Source organism: Danio aesculapii, chromosome 24, assembly GCF_903798145.1.
Source record: "Danio aesculapii chromosome 24, fDanAes4.1, whole genome shotgun sequence".
NCBI classification, from domain to species: Eukaryota; Metazoa; Chordata; class Actinopteri; order Cypriniformes; family Danionidae; genus Danio; species Danio aesculapii.
The window spans coordinates 20,828,416-20,841,000 of record NC_079458.1 but is presented as its reverse complement, the minus strand read 5'-3'; the positions used below and the strand labels follow the sequence as shown (position 1 = coordinate 20,841,000).

At 35.0% G+C, this 12,585-nt stretch overlaps 1 protein-coding gene across 3 annotated transcripts in view; it reads left to right on the top strand.

Moving 5' to 3' along the window:
• The window catches only part of flt1 (fms related receptor tyrosine kinase 1), a 68,238-nt gene that overhangs the window by 18,651 nt on the left and 37,002 nt on the right, over positions 1 to 12,585 (top strand). For 2 of the 3 annotated variants that reach the window (XM_056450388.1, XM_056450387.1), the window contains exons 7-10: positions 1,640 to 1,811; positions 3,084 to 3,201; positions 3,283 to 3,452; positions 3,852 to 3,999. In XM_056450388.1, coding sequence (XP_056306363.1) covers positions 1,640 to 1,811; positions 3,084 to 3,201; positions 3,283 to 3,452; positions 3,852 to 3,999 — 608 coding nt within the window. Of the gene's footprint in view, positions 1 to 1,639; positions 1,812 to 3,083; positions 3,202 to 3,282; positions 3,453 to 3,851; positions 4,000 to 9,762; positions 11,026 to 12,585 lie in introns of those variants that run through there. The other variant, XM_056450389.1, reaches the window with a different exon arrangement.

Genomic DNA, 12,585 nt, shown 5'->3' with positions numbered 1-12,585 from the left:
TATGATTGTGATGGTCGGTTTGTTGAATTTAACTTACATTGCATCTACACGCCAACTAATTCTCATTAGATTATAAGTAGACTGTTAGGTTGGGATTAGGGTTGGGTTAGTGTAAATTGACATTTACTTGCAAAGTTTCTTATAGTCAGTTAAATGTCTGTTTAGCAGCAGTATCAACAGACATTAAGCAAACAGTCTACTAATACTCAAATGGACCATCAAAATAAAGTGTTACTGAGCTTTTTGGTTTAGTGCTCATTCGTATGAATTTGTACAATCTTATACATTCATTTTAGTGCAATTTACTCATCTCCCAATGGCATTTAGGGGAGGGGCTTGGGGACACGCCTCTTTTAAAAAATTCTACTTTTTTTTTCAAATATATTTTTATTGAAAGGTTTTAGTGCAAAAACATGTCAGAAATTTACACTGAATAATAAGATAATATACATCATTCATGTCGTTTGAATCCTGACCACATGAAAAATATAATAACATAATAAAAATAAATCAAAATAAATTGTAATTAACTAAATAAACAAATAAAATAAACAAATAAAATAAAAAATAGGGACAAAAAATACAAAATTATTTTACAAAAAGGCAGATTACATTTCTACAGAAAACCATTTAGTCTTAGAGACTTAGAGTCTTAGACAGGTTCCTAGACAATCAAAGAAAGGATCCCAGGTCTGATAAAATAGGAAAAGTTTGTTCTTCATAGCTGTGGAGAAGGCCTCAAGTGGGATTATGTTGCAGACTGCAAGCAGTCATTGATTTAAACTGTATTAAATTACTTTCGAAGGTATGTAGAAGGTCCCTGTTCCAAAATGTATACGGTAAATCATCATTGAAACCCTGTGAGCAAGTCCTTGCTCCCAGTCGAAAAAATCAAACATTTTTGTGAGAATGAAATTGTATTAGGGTGATGCGGTGGCGCTGTCGCCTCACAGCAAGAAGGTCGCTGGTTCGAGCTTCGGCTGGGTCAGTTGGCATTTCTGTGTGGAGTTTGCATGTTCTCCCCGTGTTCGCTTGGGTTTCCTCCTGGTGCTCCGGTTTCCCCCACATTCCAATGACATGCACTATAGGTGAATTGGGTAAGCAAATTTTCCGTAGTGTATGTGTGTGAATAGGAATGTATGGGTGTTTTCCAATAATGGATTGCAGCTGGCAGGGCATCTGCATCTTAAAACATATGCTGGATAAGTTGGCGGTTCATTCCGCTGTGGTGACCCCAGATTAATATACGGACTAAGCTGAAAAGAAAATGAAAGAATGAAATTGTATGAACTAATATGAATTAGCCACTTTTTGGATAATACATAAAATAGTAACATATCCTTAAAATAGTTACATAAGAAATATTGTAATAAAAGTACTTTCTTGATAGTTATTTTAGTTAATGTTTTAACTACACTCTAAAATGCTGGCTTATTTCAACCCAAATCTGAGTAAAATCTTGTGCTTTTTTTACGCTACAGAAGCATCGTACCTTTAATAATTAATAATTAAGTGTGTTAATTGGCCAATGAATGGACAGCTGTTCTTTAAGCCCCCATTTCCTTTGAAAACCATGTTGTTTGTGTTGGACTGAAATGAGGGTTTGTGACGCGATTTGCTCTGCTTGTTTGTCCTTCAGGCTAATGGATCCGCCATTATCAGCAAACGCATATCAAGGAGCCGAAGCAACATGCTTTTCTACAGCGTCCTCACAATCCCCAGCTTGAGCAAAGCAGACAGAGGACTTTATAAATGTCAAGTAACCAGTGGTCCATCCAAACGAGAGACAAACACCACAGTTATTGTCTATGGTGAGTTTTGGAAACAGTCACAGATTAATATTTTTTTCACCTTTATGGGACTGAAGTAGGGCAGTAACTTCTCTTAAATTGTTAAAAGTGGCACTGATTCCCCTCACAGTTTAACCATTGAATATTACAGCGTATATTGAATATCGCTGTTCTGTGGGATCAAAGAAAGCTCTCTCTCATTTTTCAATATGTATAAGGATCATTTGTAGAACAACCTTATTATATGAAGCAATTATTTATTTATTTTTTTTGAATGGATGGGCACAGGAGATGTTACTTAAAAAAAAAAATCATCAGTTCAATTATATTTAAATTCCTTTTTTAATTACTATGTCTGGAAAGTAACTCAATTACTCAATCAAGTAATTTAATTTCTAGGCTCAACACTACGTAATATCCCTATAAATTTAAACCCATATAGACAATAGAAATTAACACCTTTAATGATTTAAATTTGAGCCAAACCTGGGCTTTTAGCTTAAAAAGAATGAAACTCCTAAATTATAAGTAACATTATATGCATCTAAAAACAAAACATTTCAAAGCAACGACACCAAATTTCATATATGCCTTGGCTTAAATTGCAATTCATTGTTTTTCAGTCATCTTGATAACCAGGATGTGAATAACAGGGGGATTTGGGGGTGTCTGGCCCCCCCAATTAACGCTTGATCCCTCCTGAAGGACATCAAAACAGGATGTATACGGGGGTCTGCCCTTTAATAGTTAAGAAATTGTTTGCTCTGATCTGTATCTTAAATAATATTAATAATTAAAATAATAGATAACTTCAATATACATTTGACCACCCCTATATTGGGTGATACCATTGTGAATGCATGTTTGCGCCAGAAATATGAATTTATCAGTTTGAAACCAGCAAATCTAGAGCACCGACAGACAGTGTAAGTTGTTCACGAAACATATTTCTTTAAAAAAAGCAATTGTAGGAGTCTGTAAAACTAGATGAACTGGCTCGCACATGGAACCTAAACAGTAAAATAAAAATTTCATGGTCATCCATTAATAGGTGCAGAAAAGCAAACCTGTCACTATTTATTTAATATCACAAATGTCATTGAGAATCACTTAATATCTCTCAAATAAATTAGATTTAATTGAATTAAATATTTAAAATTGGTTCACTGAGGCATATAACCAAGCATAATTGAAAAACTTGAAACTTAACTTAAAACTTAAAACACATGGTCATAATAACAAAAGATGGATTGTAATTCAGCATTTTTGACCATCCTATTTTCATTTTTGCAGACCAGCCTTTTATTCGACTCAAGCACAGAAATGGCCCCGTCGTTCAGGCTTTTGCAGGACAGAAATCTTTCCGCCTTACTCCAAAACTAAAGGCTTTCCCTGTACCTGAAATCATCTGGTAAAAAAAAAAATCTGAAGTGATCAAGAGTGATGTTTTTGTTCAAAAGGAGAAGATCTCAACAGCTGAATGTGTGTTTAGGCTGAAGGATGGGATGGTGGCAGCCGAACGATGCTCCCGTTATCATGTGGATGGGTTTTCTCTGGTCATTCGGGATGTCGCAGAAGAGGATGCAGGAATCTATACTATCCTTACTGGGATCCAGCAGTATGGGCTTTTCCAGAACCTCACCATCACACTGGTGGTAAATGGTGAGAATCAGCTTTGATTAAATTACTTGATTGTGATTGGTTGGTGAATGTTCTAAGCAAGGTATGTGATTATTTTTAGGGAAAAACATTATTATTACTTTGTTGTTTTTTATTTCCTTTATTAAAACAGATCAGTATATAATTATTAATTATTAGGTAATTTTTTTCTTTTTTTTTCTATCTTTAACTGATGGTTGATCAAAGAGGACCATCAAAAAAGTGTTTATTTTGATAGGTTATTCATTTGAATATTTAGCATAATAAGCAAGACTGTCTACTAATTTTAAATTAACATACTACTTTAATAAATGTTTTTTTTTATTTTATTTAATTTTATTTTATTTTACAATGACATTGTGACCTGATTGTCTTTTCTCTTCTCCCTGAATTCGTTCACAGTGAAGCCCCAGATTGGAGAGAAGAGTGTATCCTCTCAGCAGCCTGGGACAGTCCAGCGGGGCAGCAGACAAGCCCTGCACTGCACCTCTCATGGCGTCCCACCACCTCAAATCCAATGGCTGTGGCATCCGTGCCCTCCAAAAGGCCTGTAAGTTCACCATCCACACTAAACACCCAAACATTGGAAAAAAGATCAATCAATGCACTTGTTCTTTTTTATCATGGACTCATTTCAAAATAACACTCTAAAAATGCTAGGTTTTGACTCAATTTTGGATCAAATAGGGACAGTTTTAAAGGGATAGTTCACCCAAAACTGATCATCACGCAAACTTTACTTGTCATAAACCTATTTGAGTTTCTTTTAGTTCTGTTCAACACAAAAGAAGATATTTTGAAAAATGTTGAAAACCGGTAACCATTGACTTCCATAGTATTTGTTTTTCCTACTTTGGAAGTCAATGGTTACAGATTTCCAACATTTTTCAAAATATCTTCTTTTGTGTTCAACAAAAAAACAAACTCGTAAAGGTTTGCAACCACTTGAGTGTAAGAATTGAGTACATTTTCATTGTTGGGTGAATTATCTCTTTAAGAATGACATTAAAAAAATCGCACCTAACAGTTGGTTTGTCCATATTTGCAGTGGCGGTTCTAGACCAGAGTAACTGGAGGGGCCAGGCAGGGGTCACTTGTACTTTTAGGGGTCACACTGTAACATACATCACAAACTACAGAATAATGCCCATTAAATTACAGAAAATTACCTTAGAACAACAGCCATTAAATTACAGAAATTTACTGTAGAATAATGGCAGTTAAATGACAGAAATTTACCGTAGAATAGCGGCCGTTAAATTACAGAAAATTACCTTAGAATAACAGCCATTAAATTACAGAAATTTACTGTAGAATAATGGCAGTTAAATGACAGAAATTTACCGTAGAATAGCGGCCGTTAAATTACAGAAAATTACCTTAGAATAACAGCCATTAAATTACAAAAATTTATCGTGGAATAACGGATGTTAAATTACGGAAATTTACTGTAGAATAACGGCCGTTAAATTACGGAATTTTACCGTAGATAATTGGACATTAAATTACAGAAATTTACCGTAGAATAACGGCCGTTAAATTACAGAAATTTACCGTAGAATAACGGACGTTAAATTACGGAAATTTCCTTAAATTAAAATTTCTGGTAAATTTCTGTAATGTAACATCTGTTATTCTACAGTAAATTTCTGTAATTTAACATCTGTTATTTTATAATACATTTCCGTAATTTAACCCCAGCTGCTGAAAAAAACGTAAAATTACGAATTTTTTTGACAGTGTGTGTCATTTTGGGTCTTAACTTCTGACAAATGTGGAAAACTGATGGGCACAGCACATACGCGTCATACGCATCCAAAAAAAAGTATGCGACCAAGCTTGTTGACACGGGGACACCAGCGCCTCCTGCCCCCCCAGAACCGCCACTGCATATTTGACACAAACCCATGTAAAAACAGCCCTGCACTTTTTATAAAAGTGAAAGCATTACAGCGAGCTGCTAAATGTGAAAACATTTCCCCCCCCCAATGACTGACTAATCATGTCCTCGTTGCTCTTTAGTCACATAGGAAAGGGATACAGTCAAGAATACTGGGCCAGCGCCAAACAAACCCAGTCGTTTTTTAATTTAGCATTTGATCCAGGTGAAAAAACACAGCGCTAGACAATGTCAATCTGCTAGGCTTGGATTTCCCACACCAGACTAAGTTAGATATCCTCTCTACCATTGCGTAATGTCCTAAAAGCGCAGTTATTTCACACTGTACCTGGTCACAGTGTGTTTGAAGTGTGTTTTTTTTAGAATGACTGCACATATGAGTGGAGACATGTCTATATTTACACACTCTCACACATACGCATGCTCGTCTGTGTGTGTGTGTGTGTGTTTGTGAATAGAGACCTGTTTTGTCTAATTCAGCATGTGTTCAGACAGGGTTTCCTCTTAGCCTGTAGAACAGATGCTTGAGAAGGCCTTTCATGTGTGCGTCTCTATTCATTTTTTGTGTGTATGCAGACACTGGTGTGTATGGATGTGTTTGTATTTGTGTGAATGTGTGCCTGGTACAGTCACAGAACTGAATTTAACTCCCGAGTTGAAAGTGCCGAGAGAGAGAGAAAAGAAAACGCACTTCAAAAGAAGCCAGTTCCGTGCTTACAGGCACGATTTGTTCATTTTTCTAAATCAAACACTATGATTTAATGAACTTCCTGTGCAGAATGCTGGCTGTTTATTATTGTGATTGCTCAGACGCATCCTGCCATGCCTTCTTCAATCTCTGACACACCACATATCCACCGTTCTCATGAGAAATGTTTAGCAAGCCTTACTCACAGAAGCTTCACTCCCATATAGACATTCTTTAAGGCAAGACACTGCAAGTCAACAGGGTAAAAAGTTCTAGTCATCGCCATACTTCCTCATTTGATTGATTATGTTAAGAATTTTTTTTTTTTACTCAAATATTGTTTAAATATGAAAATGAGACAATATTTATTTAAATATTATACAGTAATTTGTGTAGATTTCTTTCACAAAAAGCTGAAACGTTAAGTGAGGTTCACAATTTTGGTTCTTTTTATGGCTATATTAGAGTCAAAGGTTATCACTAGAATTGAGAAAATACTGTGATAAGCTAGAATTGTATTACTTTTACTGTTTTTATTCATGCTCATGAATCAGAGAGATATTAAATATAAAGATAATCTCATCAAATATAAAAAATTGTTTACAATTTCTTTCTCTCTGAATCAAGCATTGTACAATTGTAAATTTATATATATAGTATATATATGACCAATTTAGCACGAGTAGCTGTGTGATATGGTTGTATATTGGCACTGGAGGCGTGCGTGCCATAATGTCCCACCAGTGACAATATACAGCCGTATCACACTGCTACTCTTGTGATATTGCGTTTATACAACAGTTTGACGGCATAATCGTTTATATAAAAAAGAAAATCAAACATGGAGAGTCTCAAAATCCTTTTGTATGAGGAACTACATTCTTCCATCATTCATTCACATCTGCAGCTGACGTCAGATCATCAAAAGCCGTTGCCAGTTCACAAAAGTCACAATAGAGCAAGTATTTGAATGATTCTCTAGCATAATGTCTAAAGTGATGACAAAACAGGTGGTTTTGCTCACATTTTAAGATTATAAGGCTGAACGGCATGAAATGTCATCAGTCTACTGAGATTTCCCAGTATTTCTCTGTTGCAATCCGGAGATCACAATAATTAATCTCGAAAAGCTAAAGCAGCCCAAACACCACCAGATTACTATACTATATATACAGCACTACAACATGCAAATGTAATTTTATGCAGTGCTTCTTGTACAATCTGAGACCCACTTTATATTGGATGTCACTCAGCCAGTGGAGATCGCGGATTTTGTAATGGCATATAGTTCATCAGAAGTGCTTAACCCAGGTTACTGACAAATTAAAAGTTCTCATAAGTTCCGCATACTTCCGCATATACCCTTTTCCGCATACTTCCGCATATACCCTTTTGACAAGCTGATGGCCGCTGATGTGCTGAATCTCCGAAAATATGAATATTTTAATAAAGGCACTATTCTTGTAAATAAACTACATAGTTGCAATCTAAACAACTACATTTTCACCTTAAAAAAGCCTCAAAAGTACATTATGTTGTCCAACAGCTGCTATATTTGTCCAACTGTAGTGAGTTTATTGATCTTCTATCACTCTATGTGGGCAGAGTAATACACAAGTGTGAAGAGGCTGCATGAGTGCTTATATTGCAGAATATAGCATGGATATCAGTTAATCAGATTCAAGAACCAGACAAAACTGTTGTATAAACATATACAATATATAGATATTATATAATATACAATATAAGATTTATATATAATAAAAATGATACAATGATAAAGAAAACCCAAAATATGTAAATACAAATATGCAAATATACAAAGCAGTTATTATAAAAAAGTAAAAGTATATTTTTTGGTAGAATAAATTGTTGTATAAAATTTGCACAGGGAAAATATGTATATATTTTATGTATATATATATATATATGTATATATTATTATTATTATTATTATTATTATTATTATTATTATTATTATTATTATTATTATTATATATATTTTTTTAGAAGTTTTATATCGGTTAGACAAAAAAACACCAAATGGCCCAAAATCTCAAAAGTGAAAAAAGTTTTTTTTTTGTCTGCAGTGTTTCGACTTAAAGAAATCCAAAACATGTGATGCCACAGTGTGACACTGCCGTTTCTAGTCCAAATTTGTCCATTTTTAGGTCATGCTTCCCCTTATTGTACTGCCACCGACCGTGACATGTTAGATTGGCGATATTTTCTTGGCCTATTCTTTGAGTGCTTCCTAAAAGAACTAAAAATGAAATATCGCTGAGAGGAAAAGTCTTGTTGGCTGGAATAATGAAACAGACTCCCTGTATGTGCCAGCCGACCTTCACTCTTGCACTCTTAAAGCGATAGTACACCCTAAAAATGCCACTTATGTAATTATTCAATTAACGTAAAAAATATATATTTTGTTCTGCTGAAGAAAGTTTCAGTTTTGGTATAAATTTGTACAAATATTGTTTATTGTTAAAAATTTTATTGTTTAATACTTTTTATGTTATTATTTAATACTATTATTATAATAAATATAATTATATTATAATAATTATAATAATTAAATAATATAATAATATTAAATAATATAATTATATAAAACTAATATGTTTATTATTTAATATTTATATAATATTAAATAGTTATTATTTGATATTTTTATTTGTATTTATTTTTATTGTTATTTTTTGTTTTTAATTTGGTAAGAAGTTTTAATTACTAAAGCACAACGTCTATAAAATTGTCTATAAATTGCTTCTTTAGTTTTGTTTGGAAAAATAAACTCTTGGCAGCTTAGCTTTTATAACCTTTTTATTATTATTTCAGTTAATATTTCTTTTATATCATTATTACATTATATTATTTCTTTATTATACTATTTTAGATATTAATCCTCCATACTGGTTTAGAACAACTTTTTGGGTGGACTGTCTCTTTAAGAAATGTTTTGGTATAATATATCATTTTTATTATGTTTTAATTGCTCTAGTTAATATTAAGGGAAGTGAAATATGTTATACTTTTTATATAATATATTTTTATAATAATTTTTTATATTATATACTTTTATAATCACTTTTTGTTTGTTTATTTGACATAATCAAAGTTTTTTTTTCTATAGTTCAAGTTAAGGAATTTCCCTTCACACACACATTATATATATATATATACATTTTTGGGTGAACTATCGCTTTAAGAAATGCTTTGGTGTTCCATATGGTTAAAAACGTAATTCAGACAAAACAAAAGGAAAGTGAAAAAAATCTCTCATATGTTTGTTGTTTTTATTTCAAACATGTTTTTTGGGTCTCCTTTTAATTACAGACAATAGCCCTGCACAATAAAGTTTGCAACATTTTTTTTTGGATGAACTGTTTCTTTAAGAAATCCTGGTATCCTATTTGCTGGCTCACATGGAATCTACGGCCATAAATGACCTCAGAATTGGAACACTCATCATTAATAACATTTAAAAACATTTTAAAATCCATTCCTGCTAAAATTGTTCCTGAAAATCCTAAAAATGCTCGCAGATTCCATATGGGACAGCACTTGCATGTTCATTTAAACTGGTAATGTCTTCACTTAAATGATATATGATAAAAAAGAATGAAAGCACTGTGTAAAGCTTGATGATTGAAAGGTATTATATGTACGTTCTGTTGAGAGGTCTTGACTGGCTGGACCCTGACTCAGGCCCTTATTCTTTATAGCGGCCCGGCGCGGCTGGCCTGACGCTGCGGTGGAGGAGGCCCAGGGAGAGTGGAGTTGTGGGCCGGGCCGGCCTGATAGCGGCTGGATGGGCTTGAGCTCGGCCATGGGAACAGCAGCACTCTTATCTCAGCCAGGCAGGAGGCGCAGACGGGCTTCCTGTGCGAAAAATCAGAGCGCTTTTCCTCTCGTTGTTTGGCTTCCTCCCGACGCGAGACAGCTTCCCAGCAGCGTGATTGTCCCTCCGTCTTCAAACGTGGCACAGTCCGCTTCCTCAGGAGCTTGATCTATTCTTGAGAGTCCCTGATCCCACACACACACACACACACACACACACACACACTCACCCTCCGTCCCACTTTACCATTCCCCCTCTCTCACCTGTCAAATAACCCAACAACCGCCTCATCCAGCCACCCAAGAGACGTGACTAAAAGCATGCCATCCTACGAGGATCACACAGGACGGAGAGGTTGATTTTTCTCTGCACCCCTGGAACTACAGTCTAATTTATTCTTCTTCTTTTTTTTCTTTTTTTTTTGTTGTTGTTCAGAGACAGTTTTTTTCTGCTCTTCTACTCTCTGATCCTTCAATCCATACACTGCCTGGTGCTGCTTTTGCTTTTTGTGTTCTTGAGTGGTACTATAAAGGATGTATGAACCAAGCCTCAATCTCCAAAGCCCAGACCCATCAGTTATAGTTCTAACATCCACAAAAGCTGTGAGTTCAGATGAAAATATCATATGTCTACTATCTTGACGTGAGCCGAGGAGGGCAGACAAAGCCGAGGCTCGCTATTTGGATTTCTCCTGTTTCGTTTTTTCCTTCTCCAGACTAGATCTGGCCCAGAATGCCTGCTGTGTAGGAGTTCTGATGGGCCAGAAATTAATGATAAACGCTCTTCCACTGGTGATGCTGTGTATTACAATCGCTTTATTTTGTGCTGAAAAAAGAAAACGGATCCTGCTTGTTTGAATGCATGCATGCAAGTGTTTGTGTGTTGAGTGAGTAATAGTGTGTTTGTTTCTACTCTACGGGTCTCTCCCAATGTGATTCGTCCTTTTTTATACAGATTGTCTATGAGTAATATATGATTCTAATATTTAATAATTTTATACAACTAACTTACTTATGGTAAATCCTAGTAATTGCCAAATGTGTAAAGACAAAAACGCTGATAAAAATGTATTTTTAATATCTAATGTATGTGTTCATATCAAATGTATTTGTTTTTACATTAAATTTGCTTGAAATTATTTGTAAAATATGGTCTGTTTGGTTGCATTTGTGACAATTCTATTGATGGCACAAAGGTGTCGCTGAAATATTGGCAAACTATAAAAATTTTTTTACTGATTTGATGCTATTCTAGACAGAAAATAAAACAGTAGATTTCATGACAGCCCACTCAGTTCAGTTCATAATACTGTACGCAGGCACACAGGTTACGGGTGAATGCAGAATGGGTGAGAATGATTGTGCTAAAACTAATGTGAATTTGAAGTCCCTGTCTTTCTAGCTCTGTGTGTACAGTATGTATTGGTTTTGGTGGTTTACGAGGACACAAATTTGTGTAATGACATGAGTATCACCTTAGTATTAAACTTTCTTCAGGTAAACAAAGAGAAAACTGAAGTCATTGCATTTGGGAAAAGAGATGAGGTTCTCAAGGTGAACGCGTATCTTGGCTGTAAGGGTCAAACAACAAAAAATAAGGTCAAGAATCTAGGTGTGGTTCTGGAGTCAGATCTGAATTTCAATAGTCATGTCAAATCGGTTAGTAAATTATCTCAAAATTTTTGCAAGAATTAGATGCTTTGTTTCCAGTGAGAAACTTGTTCATGCTTTTATCACCAGCAGAGCGGATTACTGTAATGGACTCCTCACCAGCCTTCCCAAATAGACAGTCAGACAGTTTCAGCTCATACAGAATGATGCTGTCAGGATTCTGACCAGAACCAGAAAATCAGAGCACATCACACCTGTCCTCAGGTCTTTACACTGACTCTACACTGGCCTAGGAACTCAATACATTACAGATATGCTCACTGGATACAAACCTAACAGCTAACTCAGATCTTTAGAATCCAATAAATTAGAAATTCCAAGAGTTCAGTCAAAACAGGGTGAATCCGCTTTCAGCTACTGCGCCCCCTGTTGGAAACAGCTTCCAGAAATGATCAGAAGTGCTCCAACATTAGGCACATTCAAATTGAGACTGAAACCCATCTGTTTAGCTGTGCCTTTACTGAATGAGCACTGTGCTACTGTACATTCGACAGATCGCACTATATTATGTCTTTCTTTTCTTTTGATTCTTTTATTACCTGTTTAACACATTTTAATCTGTTTTTATCTGTTTTAATTCTTTGAATCATTTTTATTTTGTTGCTTCTTTTATTCCTGTTTATGCAAAGCACTTTGAATTACCATTGTGTATGAAATGTGCTATATAAATTGCCTTGCCTTGCTTTGCCATGCCTAGTATTACAATGTTGAGGTGGTTTAGGAGGTAATTAAAAATGTAATTAAAAATATTTGTAAAAAATCAGGGTAAGACCACAATAATAAGCGTTTTTTTTTTCAGAATAAAATACTTTATGCCTTTGGAGAGTCCTCATAAACCACCAAAACCGACACGTGTGTGTGCGTTTGTGTATGAGAGAGTGAGTGGGTGCCTGTTCCCGTAGAGCCGTGGGAGAGTGGACTGTGTGTTTGAGAAGTGTCATGATCAGGGTGGGACGTACGAGGACAGAACACTCACTGTCTTAGCCAAATAGGAAGAGCAATCAGAGAGAGTCGTCAAAGCCAGGGAGGGGTAACAG